The following is a 23,722-nucleotide window of genomic DNA, read 5'->3' as shown; positions in this document are numbered from 1 at the left end:
AAAAAAAAAAAAAGATAATGGACTATATTTACTTTTATTATGAAAATTAATTGACAGGAAAATAGAAAGCAAGGCTTGGACCCTTCTGCATCTCAGCTGCTGGTGAAGGGTGAGGCAGAGGCCAATGTAAAGTGGGGTGGGTGATGTGTGAGGCAATTTCTTCACACATTAATTAAGTCCCTTAATAAGAATGCTCATCTGACTGCTAAACAACGTTAATCCCCTGACATTGATAATCTCTGCCTTGCTAAGTCACCACGAGCACACGTAACATCTGATGGTGTCAATTTGACTGTACTTGGAATATAACACAGTGGAAGCCGCACATGCTGTAAAACGGGCCTGCATACGTACAAATAGTGAGAGCATCCCACGTGTTTATTTCACATGACATTGATACACAATGTTGTCATCTACAAAGTTCATGCTCAAGAACTGTGCAATCAAGTTCCACAAAAAAAAAAAATCACAAAGAAAATCTCATAATGTTTTAACTAAGTTTATGATTTTATATTGGGTCATATTCATAGCTATTCTGGGCTACATATGGCCCTCCAGCTGTGGGTTGGACACTTCTGCTTTATACTGTTTAAGAGTGTGTGATACTGTCATAAGGACAGACAAATCCATGGAATAGAACTGAGAGTCCAGGAACAAACCCGCATATTCGTGGGTTTTGAGGAGAACATCAAGACAGAACAGTCTTTAGCAAATGGTGCTGGGACAGATGGCCAGACACAAGCAGAAGAAGGAAGTGGGATCCTTACTTCATAGTACACATAACAGTTAACTCAAAACATGTTAAAGCTCTACAGTGTAACAGAATTGAGACCATAAAACTCTAAGAAGAAAACATAGAATTAAATCTTCTCAACTCTGGCTTAATGAATGGATTCTTAGATATGTACCAAAAGCCCAACCAACAAAGGAAAACTAGATAAATTGGACTTTATCAGAAGCAAAAACTTTTTGCTTTGACAGACAATATCAAGAGAGTAAAAAGTTAGCCTAGAGACAGGAGAAAATATTTGTGAATCATGTATTTGGTATGGGCCTGATATCCAGAATAGGAACTCACACAACTCAACAGTGAAAGGACAAACAATCCAATTAAAAATGGGTAAAGGATTTGGATTTATCTTTCTTTCTTTCTTTTCTTTCTTAATCCATCTGGCTCTGGAGACAAATGTGAGGGCTTTCTGAAAAGTATCCAGCCCTGCAATATGAAAGATAGAAACATACATGACTGGGTAATTTCTGGACAGGCCTTGTATATATTTATTTCTTTAAATATATTCCATATATTCATAGCTAATAAGCACATAAAAATACTCAACATCACTTGTCATCAGTGAAATGTAAGTGAGAGACCACTTCCTATTTAGTAGGATGATGGGACAAAAAGATGGACAGTAACAGGTGTGAGATGGAGGAACTGGAACTGCACACTGAACTGACAGGAACACACCATGGTGCAGGTGCTCTGGAAAATACTCTGGCAGCTTCTCAAAAAGTTACATGGTTACCAGGTGGCCCAGCAATTCCATTCCTAGCTACATGCCCAGAGAATTGAAAGCCCACATTTATAAACTGCTACATGGTTCACAGCACCAGGACTCATCAGCAGCCCACATGCCTACCAGCTGCCAAGTGGCACGTGTACAATAGACTGTTATCCCTCCACGACAGGCATGAGTGCTGACATGCTGCAACATGGATGGGCTTGAACACATCAAGCTGGATGAGGGAAGCCAGTCGCAAAAGGACACATATAATGTGACTTTATTTACATGGCATGTCCAGAACAGATAAACATGTACGGACAGAGATGGATTAGTGGTTGTTGGTCTGGGGAAGGGATAGGGGCATGACTCTTAGCAGGTACAGGCTGGTTTGTTTGTGAGGAGACTGTTCTGGGATTAGCGGTGACAGTTACACAGCTCGGCAAATAGAGTAAAAGCCTCTGAAATGTCTACTTTAAAAGGGTGAATTTTATAACATGAATTGTTCTAGTAAAAACATTTTTAAATGGCTGGGGAGGCAGTGTGGCCCCAGCCTCCATTGCTAATCTGTAGTGGGGTCTGAGTCTCCTCTCATGTAAGGACCAGAAATGCTCCAGCAGGAATAGATAAGCAGTCGGGATCCCAGAGACCTTGGGGCCTGGTAGCTTCCTTCTGAGAGGGCTCCAGGGGTCTCAGGCTCAGTGTGGGGCTGGCGGGGGGGAGTTGCCCAGAACTTGGTAGAACTTCACTCGGGGAACCTGCCTTCCTCCTGGCTAGAAGGAGCCAAGGTCATGAGCAGCTCTACAGTTCATCCTGGGATGAGGGAACCAGAGGAAAGCAGGGCCTGGACTGTCATCCTGACCCAGAAGGGTGCCCAGCTCTTCTGTCCTAGCCTGTCCAGGGCAGTGTCCAGAGCACTCTTTGGGAAATGCTGGTGTAGGCAGTCTCCTAGGGATGTACTTGCTGGCATTGATGGGCAGGGAGGTGGCCTGACCTCTGGTCTTCCCTGGCTCTCCTAGGTGGCCTCATTTGCCACCTTTGGAAGCAGCTGTGCTCACATGCATGGCTCTTCATACACACCTGCAGGACACGGCTATCCTGGTCTATGGGTACCCTGAGTGTCCTAAGCAATGTCATGGAGATAATTTAAAACAACATCTCCTACCACCCAGCCATCCTCTCCACATGCATAGGACAAAGAGAAACAGTTTTATCATTGGTTAAAATTAAACCAACTTTCAATGCCCAGAGGTCCCCAAGACAGAGAGACCCTCACCCAGTCTTTCTCCAGGCCAGGAGGTGCCTCTGTCATTAGCAGGGGTCATACACTGAGCCTGGAACAGGGGCAGACCCCTAGCAACAGAAGACAAGAAAATAAACTAGAAGCTCACCAAGCTTCAAAAAGGTCACTGACAGCCAAGGGGGCAAGTTTTCTAAGAAAACACTCAAAGAACAGGGAGTAGGAAAAGGTATTTTGCCCTTTGGCAAGAAAAAGTTTCTTTGAGGTTTGTACTGAACCCCAGAGTGGAGGCCAGGTCTTTCCATAAATCTGGTCCTGGAGTGTGTGTGGGGCAGCTGCCCTCACCGGCCACTCCCCAGCCTGCCTCACCCCTGTCTTGCAGAGATCCACAGCTTCGCAGGTGCCGAGAAAGATGGGCGCATTGTTGGGGAGATCGCCTTCCAGCTGGACCGCCGCATCCTGGCCTATGTCTTCCCGGGTGTGACACGGCTCTATGGCTTCACTGTGTCCAACATCCCTGAGAAGATCAAGCAGGTGGGCCCTTGCTGGCCTCTCTGCCACTCTACGAGGCCTTGCCCAGGCTTGCCCTCAGCCCTGCCTCTTCCCTTGCCCACAGGGGCCAGAAGCAAGGACAGCAAGCGGGGTCTGGCACTGCAGTGGGGTCTCCCTCTCAGATCACCTCCATGTGCTGTGACCCCATACATCCCTTCTCCAACCCTGTGCTTCTACCCTCCTTAATGTGCAGCATGTGACCTGATCTCCCAGTCCCATGCGCTGTGACCCCTGGACCTCTCCCCCTTTGCCCCCACCTATACCCCCTGCACCACCTTCCTTCACCTCTACCCTGCCCCATCTCCCTCCTTCCCAGTACCCTGCCCCCACCTCTCTCCACCTCCCTCCTGCCCTCATCTCCTTCCTGATCTGCCCCCACCTCCCCTGTGCTTTGCCCCCTCCATTGCCCTGCCCCCACCTCTCCCATCAGCACCTGCACTGGTGCTCTGACCCCACCTCCCCTCAACGCCCCTCCCACCATGCTCTGTCCTCAGACCTCCATCAAGTCCCTGGACGGCTCCGTGGACGAGAAGAAGCTGCGTGAACTGACCCAGCGCTACCTGACGCTGAGCGCGCGGCTAGAGAAGTTGGGGTACAGCCGTGATGTGCATCCGGTGTTCAGCGAGTTCCTCATCAACACCTATGGCATCCTGAAGCAGCGCCCCGATCTGCGCGCAAACCCGCTGCACAGCAGTCCGGCCGCGCTGCGCAAGCTGGTCATCGACATCGTGCCCCCCAAGTTCCTGGGCGACGCGCTGCTGCTGCTCAGCTGCCTGTGCGAGCTCTCCAAAGAGGACAGCAAGCCACTCTTCGCCTGGTGATGGCCTCCCGCAGTCCCCGTGCTTGTGCCAAACCTGGGGGCCGCGTGCCTCCTCGCGTACCTTTCCCCCCTGCGAGAAGGGCCACCCGCCCCGCCGACAGCGCCTGGGAGGGGCCCTGGGCGGACCTCACAGCTGCCAGGCCCGCAGCCCGCGCCGAACCTGGAGGACCTGTTCACTTTATTAAAGTCGTCTGTTTACCTGTCTGCCTTCACCTCTGGCTCTTTGAGGGCATGGCGGGTGCCTGCTAACTTCCATATGGAGGGAGGAGCTGGCTCAGGCGGTGGTTGTCTGGGAGACGACTAGGAAGCCACAGGGAAGCCTCAGTGTGCGCAGAGGGACCCTAAGGTCACCTCCTTGCAGGAACAGGCCCATGACCGGGGTGTTTCAGAGGTGGAGGCTTGTGTGTCTGGTGAGGGCAGTCTGAGCACCACAGAGTTGGCAACTCTTGTCAGGTAGGCTGGGTCTGGGCAGGGCAGAGCCCCCTTATGTGTAGAGGAGGGATGGGCTGGGCCCCTGGGGCTCTGGCGGATTGGTTTCACCATGGGGTAAGGTGACTGGATTTTAACATTGGTAAAGCGGGACACCATGGGTGGGGGGGGGCTGACAACAATGCAAACTTTGATAAGCAGTTCTCGATAATCAGTTCTCAACAATTATTTGTTATTATTAAAGTTTAACATTATAAAATTAACAAAAATAATATAAAACACATATCCTGGCAAAATAGCCACACGGCAGCCAAAAACCGTATATTCCCTTCCTGTTCTCCCCTGTTCCCTAGCTTGTCGTGCATTCTTTCCAAAAATTGGGGCTTTTTTAAAACGCCGCAGGACACAGGACAAATTGTTAAAAATTGGGACTGTCCCACCAAAAGCGGGATGTCTGGTCACCTTACTCTAGAAAGGGGGTCTACTTGTTTGTTCCAGACAGTTTGGCTCCTTCTGAGCTAATTGTCCTTGCCTAGAAGCAAGGGAGGGAGCCAGTCTCCTTCTGATACCTTGCCCAGGAGGGGAGTAAGGAGTTTACATTAGCCTTTTCATTTCCAAATGGAGTTACATTAACCTTTACAGCAGCTGTCTATTCCCTTCCCATTCTCCTGCTATTCCCTAGCTTGTCATGCATTCTTTCCAAAAATCGGGACTTTTAAAAAATGCTGCGGAATGCAGGACGCAGGACAAATTGTTAAAAATCGGGACTGTCCCTCCGAAAGCGGGATGTCTGGTCACCTTACCATGGGGTCACCCTGGGATGGTGAAGCTCACAGTAATAATGACCACATCCAAGCTTGGACCAGCACAGGGTGCTCAGGCCTTGGGCTGCAGCCATGGAATCTCAGCCAAGTCTACGGCCCCTGGGCCTGGGGCCAGCAGAGGTGCAATAAAGTGTATTAGCTTTATTTTCGTCAAGTGTGGTAGGATGACCCACGGGTGACAACTGCCTTAAAAGGGGAGTTTCTGGCTCATCAGGCCAGGCCAGGCCACCAAGGGACACCCTGGCCAGTGAGGAAGTGGAGGACAGAGAGCAAGGCAAGGCTTTGTCTCCAGACAGGTGGCAGGTCTGAGCAAGGACTTGGGTCACTTGTTCCTAAGGACCCTTGGCTATCATGGATCAAGCTGACCAGAGTACTTGGTGAGTGAGAGTCAGACAGTGGGTGGCTGGGAGGTGGGCTCAGCTATTTGCTGTCTCTAGGAATTAGCTGGGCAGGGGGCAGTCTCTCCCAGCCAGTAAGGCCCAAGATGTCACAGTGTCATAAAGTAGAAAATGGCAGGCAGAGCAGTCCCTGGGGCTCTGCCTGTGGGGGCCCACTGGCCCACCCTCATCTACATAGTGCTGGGCCCTGCCCTGGCAGCTGTGCTGGGGATGCAGGTGCTTAAGGAACTTGCTGGTGGGCTCCCCTGTAAGGAGGACAGAGCCCATACCTGCATTTTTCCTTATTATACCATATAAATGAGAGGAAATAGAAAAAGGGTTCCGAGGCCATGAGTGATTCAAGCAGGCCCCAAAGTTGGTGGTGGTGGCCGTGTCCCCATGTAGACGGGAGAAGGGGGTGTGCTTACAGAGTTGGCACAGGCTGGGCTTGCTTCCCACGGCCACAGCCCACATTGAAAGAGGGGCCATGCTCCACCTGCCTGAGGGCCATGTAGCCACACGAGCTATTTGGGATTCTTATGTGTAGGAGATTTGTCTTGGCTGTATGTATTTATCTATTCAATCATTTATTTATGGCCTGGGGGATGCTTACTTTGCACTTTGGGCTGGGAAAATGCTCTGGCTCACCCTGTATTTTCTTCCCAGGCCCTGCTGTCAAGAACGGTATTGGGAACCTGGATGTGGGTACCTCTGACACCCTTTTTCCTGTAAATGGGGTGCCGCAGAGGCCCCTTTCTGGGAGTTATTTATAGCACCTGCTTCTGACCCATCTTACTCACCTGACAGGTGACTTTGCTGGGCCCTGACTCCAGGAATAGAGGCTGGCATTGGCACTGTCCTGGAGTTTGGCTGTGAGTTCGCAGCTGTGGTCACTCCACTGTGGGGGAGGGAGGTGATGGAGGGGATCCTATGTGGGGCAGCATGGCCTCACAGCTAGTGTGTTCCTGGTGACCCTGGACTAGTCCACACAGGTGGCTGTCACCAAGTCCTACAAACAAAGCAGCCCAGACCACAAATAATCATTCTCTCAGTCCTGGAGATGGGAAGCTCGAGGTCAGGTACAGCAGGGCTGGATCCTCCGAGGCCTCCACCCTGTGTCCTCACAGGTCATCCCTCTACAAATCTGTGCCTTGTCTCTTCTTATGGGACACCAATTTGATTGGATCAGTGCAGCCTGATGACTTCATGTTATCTTAATCTCTTTAAAGACCTATTTCCAAATCCAGTCACATTCTGAAGAGCTGGAGGTTGAGGCTTCAACAAAGCACTTTTGAGGAACATAGTCTGGCCCACACAGACCCATCCACCCTTCCTGTCTCCAGATTTGGGCCTGGCTGAGGGACTCTCTGTGCTCCCACCCCTGAGGTTCTCTGGGCCCCTCCTTGTCCTAGGCCAGCTGAGTGGCCACAAAAGGTTCGGGTCCCCATAGCCCCCATAGCTGGGTGGTCCTTGCCCAGGCCCCATGGTTACCCCCATCACTGCTGGAGGACAAAGTACCCCAGATATGGTGGCACCTGCTCTCGGGAGGGGATGGTGGGTGGTGAGAGCACAGGGTGAGGGGTGGAACTGACTATAGGCCAGGTTGTCTATGCAGCCAGGATACCTGTGTAGCCTGTGGGCCCCTGATTAAGATGATTAAGGACTTCATGGGCAGTAGTGGAGCCTTAAGACAGGAGTTGGCCCTTCTGAGCCATACCTGCTGCTCCAAACCTCCCTGGAGCCTCCTACCTTGGGGTGCAGGAGCAAGGTAGGGGGAAGAGGAGGATCTCTTCAGGGGCCCTCACCAGCCTGTGCTCACACCACATCCTCATGTACATAGCAGTATACATGAGGATGTAGTATACATAGTTACACACAGAGGTGCTATAGTATGCACACACATATGCACACATGCCTGTACTCTCCTGCCTGTCTGCCTCACCCCACAGTGTAGGGCCACCAGCTCTCAAGGAGAAACCCTGGCTCCTGCATGAGGAAACAGAGGCCCTGAGAGCCACACAGGGGCATATGGAAGGTCACCCACGGGGCCACAAGGAGGGTCACTGGCAGGACCACATGGAGGGGCATGTGATGGCCCTGGGCTGCATGGGCATTCAAACCCAGCTGGCCTACTGGCCTGGCTGGAACTTTACCCCTCTAGGATCTCTCATTCCTTCCTGGGGTACCCAGACCCCAGCCATGGAGCCCACCCCTCCGGCCACTGGCTTAGGTACAGCCCAGCCTTCCTGTGACTGCTCCTGCCTGTGACTGCTGGTTAATGAGCAGCCGGTGGGGAGGGGCTGCTCATAAAGGCTCCTGAGCCACAGGCCCTGATCCCTTCCCGCAGTGTGCAGTGTGCCGAGAGGAGTGTCCGCAACAGGTGCTGCCATGTCCCAGCTGGTGGAGTGTGTCCCCAACTTCTCAGAGGGAAATAACCAGGAGGTGAGGCCCCTGCAGGGCTGCCCGAGGCCAAGAGAAGGGGGTGAAGGTGGTGTGGGTGTGGGTGTCTTCTCAGCCCAGAGGGTTGAGCTATTTCTGTTGGCCCGGGGACAGAGGGAACTCAGGAGTGCCTGACCAGGATGGGTGGGATGCAGCTGGTAAGGGCTGCAGGGCTAGTGGTCTTTTGGAGTCTTTTGGTTGCTTCTGGTAGGGATTTGGGCCAGAGTCTCTTGGCCTCAATGGGCCTTGGAGCTCCCATCTGAAAATGGGGCCATTGAGAACCAAGCCAAAGGACTGTTTGAGGGTCCCAAGAAGGCTGACACTGCCACATGGTCAGTGCACTGGGCCCTGGGCTGTTGGCTAGAGCAGGGGCTGTCACCACCCTGTACTGGAGGAAACTGATGCAAAAGTCTGGTGGGCCTCCAAGTCCCTAGGACACGATTTCTGATCTCCTGATCCCAAGCCTCCCACGCTGGTTGTCCTGCTGCCTAGAAGGTTCCAGGTCCTTTGGGCCCCACTCCCACTCTCGACATCTGCCCCTTCTGGTAGGGGCTGTGACCTGGCACTGTGGCTGTGGCTTGTGTCCCCTTCTTGGAGCCAGCCTCCTGGAGCAGTTCCTCCTCAGGGCTCTACCTGCTGCCCACCCCCTGCTGACCCCCCTTGTAAGCCTGAGTGACAGGCATTGGGAGAGGTGACCTGGGGATGGGGATTCCTTAGGCCCATGTGTGGGTGTGGGCTGACACATCTGTAAAGCTCCTCTCCCTCTTTCAGTGGGGAAACTGAGGTGTGGGGCCGGGCTTATTCACAGGTGATCAGTGCCATCTCCCAGGCCATCTCCCAGACCCCGGGCTGTGTGCTGCTGGATGTGGACGCTGGCCCCTCCACTAACCGCACCGTGTACACCTTTGTGGGACCGCCAGACTGTGTGGTGGAGGGGGCCCTCAGTGCTGCTCGGGTGGCCTCACGACTCATTGACATGAGCAGGCACCGAGGTGAGGGTGGCTGAGGCTGGGCCCTGACCTTTGCCCTGGGTGTCCTGGGAGAGGAGGGCCTAAATCAGGGCCTGGGGTGCGGTATGTGGCAGGGCTGGCTCGGCTTCTCCTCGGAGGGCTCCCAAAGGCATGAGGGTGCTGGAGCCTAGACATAGCTGCAGAGGCTGTGCTTTCTGTGGCCCCTCACAGTACCTCCACATGGGGCCAGCATCCAGCCAGCCTCTGGGCAGGCCTCTCCGGGGGCAAGGGTGCCAGGAGCCTGCCAGTCAATAGGCCACAGCCAAACACCAGTGGGAGGTGGGAGGGTCAAAGGTCAGTGGACACATACAGAGCCAGTCAAAGGGCCAGGGTCTGGGCCAGGTCCATGTGGAAGGGATTTGCATGAGACCCCAAGTAGTGAACAGACAGGGAACTTGACTGTGGGTTGTACGTAGGGGAGGGCTGGGCTGGGGGTCATCTTCTTGGGGCTCATCCCCAGTTGTGTCTGGCCATAGTGGAGAGACCTACTGGCCACAGAACGCTGTGAGAGCAGCCTAGGCACTTGCTGCTGGGAGGGGCTCAGGAACAACTGGAACTGGCCCAAACCAGGACTCCTGAGTGTGGAGTTTCAAACTCTGGTGCCCCAGAAAGTAATTTTTGTGACTTTTGGGAGAAGGGAAGGTTTATCCCAAAAGTGACAAGGTGCTCAGACCCACAGCTTCTCCTGGGGTTTTCAAGGCCCCCATGTTGGCCATGAGGACTGTCTACCAACGTGCCCTGGCAGGCCAGGAGGGGCTGGGGCTGCTGCTGGTGTGGGGCTGGATGGCCAGGGACAGCTGCTTCCCCATAGTCTTGTGAGAGCCAGGTGTGTGTAGCTTGGGGGCTGAAGGGGACAGAGGGTCAGAGTGAGTCAGGGAACTGCCACCCACTCTGCTTCCTGTCCTCCATCCCTCTGCAGGGGAGCACCCACGCATGGGGACCCTGGACGTCTGCCCCTTCATCCCAGTGCGGGGTGTCAGCATGGATGAATGTGTACTCTGTGCCCAGGCGTTTGGCCAGCGGCTGGCAGAGGAGCTGAATGTGCCAGGTACGTGCCCCAGGAGCGGCCCCCATCCTGGGGCTTTGGCAGCTAGCCGCATGGCCCCCTGACCCCCTGGCCCTCCACAGAGTCTGTGCCCAGCAGTGGCGGGTCACTGGCCCCTTGAGCACTTGCCCAGATCTGTCTTGGCTCCTCTTACAAGGGCAGGTCATCACAGAAAAGCCACCACAAGCAAACTGGCATGCAGGACACATCTCGCTCCCTCCATGATGAACAAGCAAGCAGAGGCCGGGCAGGGGCTGGTTAGCCAGATGATCATGAGCCTTCTAAAACAGAATAGCTTCACTTTGGGGAATTAACTAAATCAAGAAAATAATAGGAAATATATGGAGAAAAACTGGAGAAAGTTCACATCTATTTCTGGGGCAGGTATGGGTGAGAACCAGGGGCTACCACTCAGGCTGATGTGAGAGAGGGTGCGGCTGGCAACACGTTTGCAGTCCAGCAGGGGCTGGGGCTTTGTGGCAGGTTTTGTTTCTTCTCTATTCCTTCTCTTGTGGTTATGTTTATCACAAAATGAAAACACATTTTAAAAAGAGACCCAAATATCCTGCCATTAGTGCTTCCCCACGGTCCATCCTCACCTCCAGCTGTGGCTTTCTGAAAGGCATCTGAGTGAGGGTGGGGGTGCTGGCCTTTGCTGAATGTCCACCAGGGAGCTGGCACTGTGGGAGGTCTGTCCCCAGCATGCCTGACTCACAGGTCCCTTGCAGTGTACCTCTATGGAGAGGCGGCACGTACGGCTGGGCGCAGGACCCTGCCTGCCATCCGGGCAGGGGAGTACGAGGCCCTCCCTGAGAAGGTGCTGGTCCCATGGGGTGGGATGGGGGCTGGGGGAGATGGGTGGGCCCTGCTCCTTTTTCTGGCCAGGGTGGGTAGGCTCTCTGTCTTGAGACTCCAGCAGGCTGCCCCTCCTCACCCCCTGCAACATCCCCATAGCTCAAGCAGGCCGAGTGGGCACCTGACTTTGGTCCCAGCTCCTTTGTCCCCAGCTGGGGGGCCACCGTCACGGGGGCACGGAAGTTCCTCATTGCATTCAACATCAACCTGCTTAGCACCAAGGAGCAGGCCCACCGCATCGCCCTCAACCTGCGGGAGCAGGGGCGCGGGAAGGACCAGGTAGGCAGTGGGGCTGCTGCCTAGTCCCCATGAGCGCTCATCATCAACTCCCACAGAACCCCCCAGGTGCCCTTCTGGAGAGTCTGAGGCTGAGACCACAGGCAGGACAGTGGCACAAGGAGTGTCAGCTGGGAGCCTGTGGTGTGGTGTGGACAGGGCCCTGGCCCAATGGGGGTTGGCCTCTGACTTGCCCACCAGCCCAGCCCTGTGTCCACGTCAAGTCAGGGATTACAGTGTGTGAAATTGGGCAGCACTTGCTTTAAAGGGCATTTCCCACAGAGGGAGGCAGGGCTGTACTTGTTATATACCACAGCATTTCCACACTGGGACAGCTGCTTCCTGAGTCCCAGGTATCCTCAAGTGTCCCCAGGCACCCACAGGAACCCCCAGGTGCCCCAGGTGGCCCAACCTCCACATCTGCACAGCAGCTGCCACTGGTTTGAGTGCTGCTTCTACACAGATGATGGAGAGACAACTGGTGAAAGAAGAAGAGGACTAGACTGAGATTAAAAAAAAAAAAGAAGCAAACCCCCTGTCCCAAACTCTCAGGGTCCCTAGCTGCCTCTTCCCCACCCTGCTGACTCAGTTATCCATAACTAAAGCACAAAAGCAAGGTGACTTCTGAATCTTTTTTCATGCCTGGGCCAAAGTCAGTGGTCAGAGGTCCCCCTTCAGGTGGGCTCAGTTGCCCTGGTGTGAGGGACCAAGGGGTCTCTGCTGGGCAAGGAGGTGGGACTCTAGCTGGCCCTCTACCTCAGTGTCCCCATGGCCTCTAGGCAAAGTATGGCTGCGCCTAGTGAGTGGTGGGCATCCTGGAGAGGGTCTGGAGCTGAGACCCCCCCAGGCAGGATGGTGGCACCTGACCCTTGGGCATCAGTTTCCCTGTGGAGAACAGGGCCTCACCCTGCCCCTCCCCGGCCAGCTCAGGGTTGGGAGGGGAAGAGCCACAGGCTACCCTATTCACTCTGGCCTGTCATTGTCCAGTGAGGGATGCAAACACGAGAGGCAGGGCAGGGGTTGTCGGTGGCGAGCTTCTCAGACCAGGCTGGGACAAGCTTTTGCTCTGCAGCCAGGACGTCTGAAGAAGGTACAGGCCATTGGCTGGTACCTGGATGAGAAGAAGCTGGCACAGGTGTCCACAAATCTCTTGGACTTTGAGGTAACAGCGCTGCACACGGTCTATGAGGAGACCTGCCGAGAAGCGCAGGTGAGTATGGGCACCCCTGCTGTGGGGGTGCAGGGGCCCAGCTAGGTAATAGGGTATGTGCCCGCAGGGACGTGCTGGTGCCTAGTCCTCGACTTTGTAATGATGCACCTGTGCCCTGCAGGAGCTATGCCTTCCCGTCGTGGGCTCGCAGCTTGTGGGCCTAGTGCCTCTGAAGGCCTTGCTGGATGCAGCCACTTTCTACTGCAACAGAGAGGACCTCTTTGTCCTGGAGGAGGAGCATCGTCTCCGGCTGGTGGGCAGAGCTCCCAGGGAGGGGTAGGGGTGGGGGCTGACAGGGCACTGTGTTTCAGGAGCAGGTCTGGGGTATTGAAGGCATTTGCCCCAACTCCACACCTCACCTGTGCAGGCCTCCCCCTCCTTTGTCCTATTGTGTTTAGAAGATGAGATTTTCAATTTTTATTTTCTTTTAGGGACCTTATTGAGGTATTCTTTGTTACTCAGATGTTCACTTCTGGTAAATTCTCATGGAGAAAACAATGCACCTTCCTGTGGGGTCTTCCCCCTGGGCCCCAAGCCTTAGACGATAGTTATAGGTCTGAATGTGTCTGTCTAGGGAACATAGGCCTTTGTCCCTAGTCGGCTCTTGTAGAAAATGGTTCTATGTGTCTCGTCGCCTAAGCCTCAAATACCACCTGCCTGGGCTCCTGGAGGGCCAGGTCCCTGCCTGGGCAGGGCAGCGTCTGCAGAAGCATCCTCATCTTTGTCCTCTGTCCTTTCACTTGAGGTCTTTCTGAGTCACTTCTTTTTAGGTGTTGTTCTCACCATGAGCACATGATTGGATTTTCCAGAAAGTTCCTGTCTTCGATGGTTGAGTTCATTTTGTTTGTATTTACTGACATGGCAGAACCCTAACTTCTGTTATCCTGTTTGGGGACATGAGTGTGGTCTCCTCCCGCTTATGTGGAAGGATTAGAGTTGGCTTTGGGGGGTTCTGGTCATTTCCTTTACAACCTAACACACTTCTTCACTCCTATCTTTTCTTCCTTCTCTGTATCTTGATGTTTTTTAAGTTATAGTATTTCGATGGGGGAGGGGTTCTTTTGGTGGTTAAATTTTTAAATTGAAATAATATATTTAATCCTTTGGCTCTTGATTTATCAGCATTAGACAGGTGAAGACAGGCCAGGAACTAGTGCACTTTTGTTTGAGCAAGGTGTCTGCTCCAGACTTACATTGTTATTTTTATATCATTGATAGTATTTACTTCCTGTAACTACATCCACTCAGTATATTAAATGTCCGTGGATATTTAATCCTGGCTGTGTATATAGAGATCAATATGCATCTGCTGGTTCAGACCAACCGAGTCCCTGTCTGTCTGTGGGCTGGTTTCATAATTAAGCAGATTTTTTTTTTAAGGCCTATGGGCCTTTATTCTGAGGGTTCTGGTGTCTGGGAATGTTTTTCTATGACTTTATTCTCACAAAGACTGTTGGAGAACCAGAACTCCAAGTCACCAGCTTGTGTCTCTACAAACATGCATCCTCACCCTTTCCAGGGGGAGAGCGAGGCAGCCTCACCATCCCTGCCTCAGGCAACTTGTTCTTTCTTCTGATGTCTGAAGAATTCCTTCTTTATCCTTAAATTCAGCAACTCTGCCAGATACAGCTCAGTATTGATTACTATACTTGATGTTTTGCCTTGGAGTAGGGTCCCTTGTGATTTATAGATTCTGTTCTTGTGTAGTTTCAAGAATATTTTCTTCCATTTGTTTTTTTCTGAGACAGAGTCTCCAGCTGTCACTCTTTGTTGAGTGCTATGGCGTCACAGCTCACAGCAACCTCAAACTCTTCGGCGAAAGCAATTCTCTTGCCTCACCCTCCCAAGTATGGGACCACAGGCACCCACCACAATGCCTGGTCATCTTTTTTGTTGCAGTTGTCATTGTTATTTTAGTTGGCCCGGGCTAGACGTGTTGTGCAATTCTGGCAGGAATAGCACAATGACGCTATGACCCCCACAGGGCATCAGCCACAACGGTACCCACTTATCTCCCTTCCAAGTACTAACCAGGCCTGACCCTGCTTAGCTTCTGAGATCAGATGAGATTGGGCACATTCAGGTGGTATGGTTGTAGACAGTGCCCACTTATCTCAATGTGCCGACTCTGGTCACCTGGGCAAGGTGGTGTGCTTCATCTAGGATGGGGTACTGCAATGTTACTCTTTTTTCCTTTTGTAAACACTCTGTGGGAGATACTTTAGGGTATTTAATGTATTTAACAGATAAATATCTGTTTATCTACTGAAATTACAGCCATAAGTTTTAACAGTCAGTGATAGTTTTCTGACTTTATCCCTTCTCTGTCAGAAGCTTTTACTTCTCCCACATTGATTTATACCTTATTTATAGGTTTGTTACTCTTTTCTAATTTTCAGCACCTTATTTATATTCTTTATCTAAAGGCTGTTAATGTCTGCAGTCTCTGAAGGTCTGGTTTTGCAAATTGTTGTTTCTGCTAATTCTCCTCTGGCAACTGGCCTTTTCATGTGCTTTGTGTTTTTTGATTGTCAGTGCACGATCTTTGAACTTTTATTTATGGTAATTCTTGGGCACCTGGGTTTAAAAGTTTTCCCCTCCAAAGAGGGTTGGTGTTAGGTACTTGGGGACAATACCACATAGGACCACTTGAAACTAAGTTTTTTGCTTAGAGCTTTGGCACCACCAGTAAATCTATGCCCAGGATGATTCAAAGCCCCAACAAGGTGGCTTCTGTTTAGGAATTCCCAGGAAAGATTTTTTTTTTTTCCTGTTTCATTCAAAGGGAAGGGAAGTATCCCAACTTTTCCCTTTGGTGAGTGTTCTTTTCTAATCCATCTTTGGAGAGTCACCCTTCAGGACTCTTCTATCTGGGTCTGCTCTTTGAAGGCCTGAGACCTCCACTGAGGCCAGGGGGCTCAGTTGTCCCAGGGCACCCTAGCTCCAGGCTAGCAGGCCTTTCTGGACTCACCATTCTGGTCATTCCTGGCCTCAAATGATTTCTTTTGCTTTCTGCCAATTTAGCCATGAATCTAAATTAATTAAAAAATTTTATGTATCTTTCTGAGGTTTTCTGCACCAGCAGCTCTAAACTACTGCTGGCTAATTCTACTGCCTTATGTAGGAGTGTTCTTCACCTTCTGCTGTCCTGTCCCATAGTGGCACCATTTCCTGTCTTTACAGTGGGCGTGTGTGGTTTCCCCTGGGCAGGGAGGCATAGAGCAAAGGTGCTTGGAATGGCTTTTGGCAGAATGGATTCTAATAGTGAATGGGATTGTTGTGACTTTATTCTTTTTTTTTTTGAGACGGAGCCTCTAGCTATCCCCCTGGGTAGAGTGCCATGACATCCCGCTCACAACCTCCAACTCCTGGGCTCAAGCGAGTCTCCTGCCTCAGCCTCCCAAGTAGCTGAGACTACAGGCGCCCGCCACACGCCTGGCCATTTTTTGGTTGTAGCCATGATTGTTGTTTGGCGGGCTCGGGCTGGGGATACGAACCCGCCACCTTAGGTGTATGTGGCTGGCGCCTTAGCCGCTTGAGCCACAGGCGCCGAGCCGACTTTATTCTTGACTTTAGGTAAAATTCCCTTTTCCTCACATTCAAATTTTATGTTTAGATGAATTTGGGCTGTTCCTATAGTTTAAGACCTGGAGAGATGTTGACACCTGGATAATTAAAATCTAGAAGCTATAGCTTGAAGTCGGTGCTCAGTGGGTAGAGCACTGGCCACAGACACTAGAGCTGGCGAGTTCAAACTTGGCCCGGGCCAGCTAAACAACAATGACAAGGACAACAATAGCAACAACAAAAAATAGCTCGGGCATTGTGGCAGACACCTGTAGTCACAGATACACAGTTGGGAGGTTGAGACAAGAGTATCACTTAAGCCCAGGAGTTTGAAGTTGCTGTGAGCTGTGATGCCGCAGCACTCTACTGAGGCCTACATAGTGAGACTCTGTCTCAAAAAAAAAGAAAAGATCTAGTGGCTGTGTCTGTTGGCCCCATTCAAGGGTGAGTGCCGTGTCATCTGTGGGACAAGCATGAGGGACCACCAGTAGGCAATTCCTATCTCTGGGCCTCAGTTTCCCCACAGAATAGCAGGGGGGTGCACAAGAGTACACACAGGGGGCCTCTGCAGGTTCCAACTGTGCTAGCTGTGCCCTGGCCCCCTCCCCACCTAAAGGCCTAACCTACTGGAGCAGGAGAGCCCAGCTGGGACCTTCATCCTGTGAAAGATAACTGAGGCCAATGTGTCTACCTTGGGCCCCTTTCCAGGTAGTGAATCGTCTGGGCCTGGACTCCCTGTGCCCCTTCCACCCTGAGGAGCGTGTCATCGAGTGAGCAGCCTCCATCCTGTCCCCTGGGCCTCACCCCTCCTTGCCCTTCTGCCTCCCTCCTCCCAAGGCCTGGCTTTTCTCGGCTTTCCCCTCCATTCTCACTTAGCAGGTGCCAAGCAGGTGGGTCTGGGGTTGGGAGGGAGAGGCATGGCCGGGGTGGGGGGAACCTCAGTGAGACCCGGACAGGCCTCTGCCCCTCTCGCTGAGCTCCTGGGGGTCTCCACCTGCCTGCCGCCCACTGAGCCGCCCCCACCCCTACAGATACCTGGTGCCCACCCATGGGCCAGAGCGCAGCCTGGTGGACCAACCCCTGCGCACCTTCGTCCGAGAGGTGGGCGGGCGCTCGGCGGCCCCCGGGGGAGGCTCAGTGGCTGCTGCTGTAGCGGCGCTGGTAAGCCCCACTGGGAAAGGGGGCTCTGGGGAAGGAGGCAACGGGACCCCACTGCGCGGGGCCCCACTGCGGCAGGACCCCAGTGTGGCGGGACTCCAGTGTGGAGGGATCCCACTGCGGCGGGACCCCACGTCAGCGCAACCCCACAGCAGTAGCACACAGGTGGTCCCCCTCCGCTGTTATCCGGGGGTGCACCTGACCAGGCGAGGGCCTGGCCGCTGTCCGGGCAACCTCAGCACTCCCTGATGCAGGGTGCAGCGCTAGGCTCTATGGTCGGCCTGATGAGCTACGGGCGCCGCCAGTTCGAGCACCTGGACGCGGCCATGCGGCGACTGATCCCGCCCTTCCATAAGGCCGTGGCCGACCTGACTGCACTGGTGGACGCCGATGCTCAGGCCTTTGCTGCTTACCTGGTAAGTGCTGGAGCCTGTCCTGAGAACAGCAGACTCCCTTGGGGCCTGTGGACGTGGTGTGGCTGGAGACCCCTCTGAGGCAGTGGTTGTGCTGACCCACACTCCGGCCAGGCAGAGGCAGGGGCCCAGGGCCAGCCAGGAGGGCGCTTCCTGGCGTCCAACCCTAGAGGAGGGAGAGAGGACAGCACGTCTGAGGGAGAGTTCACAGAAATCTCCATGAAAGAAGCAGCAGGTGATAATGGTCTCAGAGAAGTCAGAAAAGATAGTTAAGCCATAAAACAGTCATTGAGAGAGCTGGGAAAAGGAAACCACATCCCAAGAGTCCCCCAGACCCCGGTAGCTCCAGGGAGCTGTGGTGGGACAGCTGTCTCAGGCCAGGATGGGCAGGTGGATCAGAGGCCAGGAAGGGTCAGAAAGCCCACCACTTCTGAGGGGGTTCCAGACTGGGGGGGAGGGGATGAGAGAGGGAGACAGAGAGGCAGAGAGAGGGGGAGAGACAGAGAGACATCCCTAGAGAGAGACAGAGACACTGAGAGAGACAGCTAGTGCCCTGGAGCCTGGGACCCAGGGGCAGGGGAGGAGGCTCCTCCTGTGTCTACATCTGCTGTGTATGAGGGAGCTCTGCAGAAACAAAGCCAGGAGGCTTCGGAGTCAGACAGTCTGTCCCCACATGGCCGTGTGGCACAGGATGGCGAGCTTTGCAAGAGGACAGAACCAGCTGGTAATGTTCAGGGCCTGGTTGGGATGACCGAGGACACCCAGAAGGGTGACCAGAAGTGCCGGTCTTGCTTCAAGGGGTTCTAGCTATTGATCACCTGTCTTCAGTCATGATTTGTGTCATCTGTTTGCTTTTTAAAACAGGTAAATCTTGCAGGAGGTTCAGAGTTCAGAAAGGCAGTCCATGCTGGCTCTGGCCCCGCCCTGGGCTGGCGCCCCGAGCTCAAGGTCTCCTGCTTCGAGGTGGTCAGGATGTTGGCTTTGTCTGTTTTCTCTCCTTTCTCACATAAATGGCGGCAACACATCCCCAGTTTTGCTTCATGCATTTTCTTATATTTAACAGTAGTTTTCATTTCCTTTTCAGTGATTGTTCTGATGAATATCTTTGCCCCCTTTTCTGTTAGGTTTCCCCAAGAGCTTTTTCTTACTGCTTCATTGGATGTTTTTTATACTATGGGGGGTCAGGTCTTGTTCTGGTTGTTCTGGGTTTGGTTTTCCTCCAGTTAGTTGTTTGTCTTTGTGGCAGCTTCTGGCAGTGACAACTTTTTACCTTTATTTCATCAAATGTATCAGTCTTCCATTTTATCTTTTCAGTTTTTATGTCATAGTTTAAATGGCTACCACAGATCAAGGTTGCATTTTCTAGATTTTTATGTTCTGATGAACTTCAGACATGGAGAGGCATTTAGAGTGAAGCATCAGTTTTTATACAAATATTAAAAATTTAGAGGCAACACTAAATTTAGAAATTTTATTATTTATTTATTTTAAATTTAGAACATTTAGAAGAAACAAGGTAAATAATTAGAAAACAGGTGGAGGGAAAGTACGTAAATGAACATTTCATTAAAAGGCAGGAAAGAAAAATGAAGATGAGCAGAAAAGATGTATGCTTTAGAGAAAATGAAAAATAAAATGATGAGACAAACACAAATGAGTAGGGAAATACTGAGTCAGCTTATGTTCCTGATGAGCAGCAAGAAGATGGACTTTAAAAAAAAATTTAATTTAATTTTTTTATTAAATCATAGCTGTGTACATTAAGGATGGACTTTTTAAAATAAAAATAAGAAGGCTGGGTGTGGTGGCTCATGCCTGTAATCTTAGCACTCTGGGAGGCTGAGGCAGGTAGATCACGCAAGCTTAGGAGTTTAGGACCAGCCTAAGCAAGAGCAGACTTGTCTCTACTAAAAATAGAATAACTATCTGGGTGTTACAGTGGGTGCCTATGGTCCTAGATACTCAGGAGACTGAGGCAGGACGATGACTCAAGCCTCGGAGTTTGAAGTTGCTGTGAGCTATGATGCCATGGCACTCTACCCAGGGCGACAGAGTGAGACTCTGTCTCAAAAAAATACATAAAAATAAAAATCAGGAAACATGTCTATCTTGCACCAAATCCATATGTAATTTCCAGATGGAAAAGAAAGCTGGCCATGGGGGTGGGGTGTGTGGCTCAGTGAGTGGGGTACTGGCCCCATGTGCTGAGGGTGGCGGGTTCGAGCTCAGCCCTGGCCAAACTGCAAAGGAAGAATGGCTGGGTGTTGTGGCGGGTGTCTGTGGTCCCGGCTGCTCAGAAGGCTGAGGCAGGAGAGTCGCCTAAGCCCAGGAGCTGGAGGTTGCTGTGAGCTATGATGCCATGGCACTCTGCTGAGGGCGACAGGGTGAGACTCTGTGTCTAAAAAATAAATAAAGAAAGAAAGAAAGAAAGAAAGAAAGCTGGCCATGTTCCTCTCACCAAAAAGCAGACCTCACAATATGCTACAGAGAGCAAGCCTGCTGCGGTGGGCAGCCTCAGTGTGGCCTTGTGAAAGATAGGCTGGGCTGAGGTCTGCAGAGTTTTGCCCAGTGAGGCCATGGATACTGTAGGGTCTGACCAGGAAGGTGCCCACAGTGCCCAAACTTCCTGCGATGCTGTTCTGCCTTCTCTTGGAACTGCTCCCATCCAGCAGAGAAACAGTCAGGAAGACCCGCTTGTGGTGGGGAGTGCAGAGTTATAATTGCAGTTATTAGAACAAGGATAGAGCCAGTTCTGGTCAGGCCCAGGAGTCAGCTCTGTCTTCTGAGATGGAAGCATGGGTCTGTTGATAATGACTTTTTGGTGCAGATTAGGCTGAATCTTCCAAAACAAGGATGAGCACCCCCCCAACCTGTCCATCCTCCAGGTGGTTGGAGCAGGGGCTAGCTGGCAGGTGTGACCAGGTGGCAAATTATACAGACCCAGCAGGGCTCACCACATGGGTGGGGTCTGCAGAGCTGAGCTGGGAAGCCACAACTTTTTGTGTGACCCCATGGGAGGAGGCCATGCCTATGGCTGGGGCAGGGACACAGAGGATGGCAAGGGCTTTCACAGTTTGCTGTTTGTCCTTCCAAACAGTCTGAGCTCTTATGCCCAGACCTGGGGGGATAAGGCTGCATGTGATACCTTCAAAGTGATGTTGGCACAGGAGACAACTGCCACAGTGGGGGGACCACCTCAGTTCTCCTGTCCTGCAGGCTGTGAGGATTCAGAGGACCTCTTGGACCCTCTGTCCCCTTATCTGGAAAAAAATGGTCTGCCTACCTTCTCTCCACAACACCATCTGGTCTCTGACCACCTGCTGTGGCCCCATGCCTCCTTCCCTAGCCCTGCTTATGTGAGGGCTATAGACCCTGATTCTAGAAGTAGCCTAATCCCCTTCCCAAGGCACCTCCAGCTGGCCTGTGGCCCTCTTGACCAAGCAGCCCTAAGTGGGCAACACCTACACTAGAGGCAGTGAATGGGCCCTGCTGCCAGCTTCCCTATACTCACCGAGGCTGTCCTGTGGGGCCTGGGACACCGCCCTTGCTGTCACTGGGACACCACCACTGTCACTAGCCTGGTGGCTTTTGTGTTCTTTTCTGATAGGAGGCCATGAAGCTGCCCAAGAACACACCTGAGGAAAGGGACAGGTAAGCCCCTAGACAGGGCCATGGGGCCTCTGCATCTGGGGAGCTGGAGGCCAGGCTCTTGGACATCCAGGTGCCTTGGTGGGAGCTCCCATCACCCCTGGGCGTATTCTGTGGTTGCTGGATGACTTTCCTGTTGTCCCTACCCTGATCCTGCCTGCTCAGCCCATGGTAGAGTGGGCCTGAAGAGGGCTGGGCCCTAACCCTTGCTGCCCCTTTCAGGCGTGCGACTGCCCTGCAGGAGGGACTGCGGCGGGCAGTCTCTGTGCCCCTGGCTCTCGCAGAGACAGTGGCCTCACTGTGGCCGGCACTGCAGGAACTGGCTCTGTGTGGGAACCTGGCCTGCCGGTCGGACCTACAGGTATGGTCCAGGGCCCCAGGCCTCTTGCTGCTGGGCAGGAGCAGCAGGAGAGAGACCACTGTGGTTTTTCTGGCTGAGCTGGGTCTGGGACCTCGATTCACAGGTGCCTGGGCCTCCTCCTGAGGGGCCACTTGTCTGAACACCTTGTTTGATTTGTAGTGTAGGCAGCCAGCGGCTCACGCATGTCTGCAGAGCCCTCTTGATACTGTACACACAGCCCCAGCCCAGGGCCCCTCACAGCACTCCTTGCTCTGGAAAGCACTGGGGCAGCTCATGGACATAGATGGCCCATCACACTGAGAGTCTCCTCAGGGTCTGGTCCTGAGGCTCCAGAGAAGTGTCCCCTCTGTCCCTGGGAGGTGGGAGAGCTACAGGGGTGGGCTTGGAAAGGATGACTGTCTGGTGATGGTGCCGGCTCCTAATGCCCCAGAGAATGGCAGTGCAGCATCTCCCAGGCTCTAAGAAGCCAAGCCTCTCTGATGTGAGGGTTTGTTTCTAAGCTCAGGGGTGGAAGAAATCAGAAGTTGTGCTGAGGATTTGTCTGTGGGGCATAAGTGGGGGCCATGTTGGGATCCCTGCCTCCCTGCGTTGCACTGAGCTGGCCCCACATGAAACCCCTCCATTTGCTGAGCCCGGGCTGATGGCACCAATGCTCTGAAAGGGGCGGCCAGTGTCTGGCCCAGGGCCTTGCAGTAGGGAGTTTCCTCCCTGGCCTTTGCAGGTGGCAGCCAAAGCTTTGGAGATGGGTGTGTTTGGTGCATATTTCAACGTGCTCATTAACCTGAGGGATATCACCGATGATGCCTTTAAGGACCAGGTGAGTGGGAGGTAGGCACAGTGCCAGGGGCTGTGGTTCACAGCTGTGGGGTGACTGAGTGGCCGTGGGTGGGCAGTATGAGCCCACCTTGGGTGGGCTGGTAGACATAGGGTGGTGGACATAGGGTGATGACCATCTCCCCCCGCCCCCATGTCTGTCAGACCCTCCAGCGCATTTCCAGTCTTCTTCAGGAGGCCCAGACCCAGGCCACGCTGGCACTGGACCACCTAGAGGCTCGGCGGCAGTGACAGCCCGGGGAAGCCTCGCCAGGCTCTGCAGTTCCACATGCCAATGGATGGGGTACAGCGGGGGCTCAGAGGATAGATGAGGTGGCCAAAGGGTAGGGGTGGGCAGTGGGGCCTGTCCTGGGCCTGGTGGTGCTGTAGGGCTGGCATCCCCTCGATATCACCTGCAGCCCGCAGTAAAGTCTCCACACAAACCTGCACAGTGTGTTTGGGGTTTGTGGGTCAGAAGGAGGGAGCCTGTGGTCAATGGGATCTGGGATTGGAGGGAAAGGGGCCACAGCTCAGGGCCCCACAGATGCCAGGTGCACCTCAGCGGTGGAAGGGCTTGATCCTGGTCACAGGTGCAGGGAGCATCCTGGGACCAGTGCAGGTTCCTGGGAGAAGTGGCCCTTGGTGGGAGTAGGGGGGCTCCGGGCTGTTCCTAGACAGAACCCCACGGAGATAACAGGACAATTGGTGCCAGGTGGCACCCAGTGCAGGGAAAGTTCTAGTGGATCCTGGGCATACTCGGCCTCATTCCTGGTTGGCTTCTGGCTCTTCCATGGGGCTGTCTCTGCTCAGGCCCATGTGGCAACCTCCTGCCTTCAGGGAGGCTCTGCTGTACCCGAGTCGCTACACGCAGGGCCCCCCAGTGTGCGCGTCCTTACTCGACAAACACGGGATAGGAAAAGAAGATAACTTGGGGAGCATGTCCTTCTTAAGCAAGGCAGAATCCCAAAGACCTTATAGGAAAGATTTTACTATCTGAAAATTTAAAACATTTGTTTTTGGAAAAAGACATCATCACCCAAGGTAAGTGACAAGAATCCCACTGGAAGAAAAAAATATCCAACATACAGAGCAGGCAAAGGGTCACCAACAATCAATTTCAAAAACTCCAGCAAGTCACACTGAAAGGGCAAAGTGCACAGAGGAGAGCTGGTGGAGTGTGACA

The 23,722-nt window shown here is 53.0% G+C and overlaps 2 protein-coding genes across 3 annotated transcripts in view; both read left to right on the top strand.

Moving 5' to 3' along the window:
• The window catches only part of SPATC1L (spermatogenesis and centriole associated 1 like), a 17,122-nt gene extending 12,998 nt beyond the window's left edge, over positions 1-4,124 (top strand). Inside the window, exons 3-4 of the mRNA XM_003798102.2 lie at positions 3,125-3,276; positions 3,789-4,124. Of these exons, the coding sequence (XP_003798150.1) occupies positions 3,125-3,276; positions 3,789-4,115 (479 nt within the window). The 3' untranslated portion in view covers positions 4,116-4,124. The remainder of the gene's footprint in view (positions 1-3,124; positions 3,277-3,788) is intronic.
• Positions 4,125-8,091: 3,967 nt separating this feature from the next.
• On the top strand, positions 8,092-22,988 carry FTCD (formimidoyltransferase cyclodeaminase). Of its 2 annotated transcripts, none has more exons than XM_023518085.1 (14): positions 8,092-8,186; positions 8,992-9,175; positions 10,113-10,241; positions 10,967-11,055; positions 11,193-11,372; positions 12,442-12,579; positions 12,701-12,832; positions 16,855-16,916; positions 17,178-17,307; positions 17,559-17,720; positions 21,325-21,368; positions 21,588-21,726; positions 22,538-22,543; positions 22,705-22,988. In XM_023518085.1, exons 1-14 carry the CDS (start codon positions 8,133-8,135, stop codon positions 22,789-22,791), a joined length of 1,536 nt encoding a protein of 511 aa, XP_023373853.1. In that variant the 5' UTR covers positions 8,092-8,132; the 3' UTR covers positions 22,792-22,988. The 2 variants fall into 2 exon arrangements, with proteins under 2 accessions (XP_023373853.1, XP_003798149.1); XM_003798101.3 differs by having other exon boundaries at positions 22,448-22,543.
• The last annotated feature ends 734 nt before the right edge of the window (positions 22,989-23,722 follow it).

The sequence above is a fragment of the Otolemur garnettii genome, unplaced genomic scaffold (assembly GCF_000181295.1).
Source record: "Otolemur garnettii isolate 467f Iridium unplaced genomic scaffold, OtoGar3 scaffold00128, whole genome shotgun sequence".
Lineage (NCBI taxonomy): Eukaryota > Metazoa > Chordata > Mammalia > Primates > Galagidae > Otolemur > Otolemur garnettii.
The sequence above is the reverse complement of the archived record's forward strand: the minus strand, read 5'-3'. Positions and strand labels throughout refer to the sequence as shown.

What these genes read in the sequence shown, in the direction of transcription:
- FTCD (XM_003798101.3), top strand. Translation starts at nt 8,133, where the DNA reads ATGTCCCAGCTGGTGGAGTGTGTCCCCAACTTCTCAGAGGGAAATAAC. An exon ending in CAGAGGGAAATAACCAGGAG is followed by an intron (nt 8,187 to 8,991) that starts GTGAGGCCCCTG and finishes GCTTATTCACAG; the next exon opens with GTGATCAGTGCCATCTCCCA. An exon ending in ACACCTGAGGAAAGGGACAG is followed by an intron (nt 21,369 to 21,587) that starts GTAAGCCCCTAG and finishes TGCCCCTTTCAG; the next exon opens with GCGTGCGACTGCCCTGCAGG.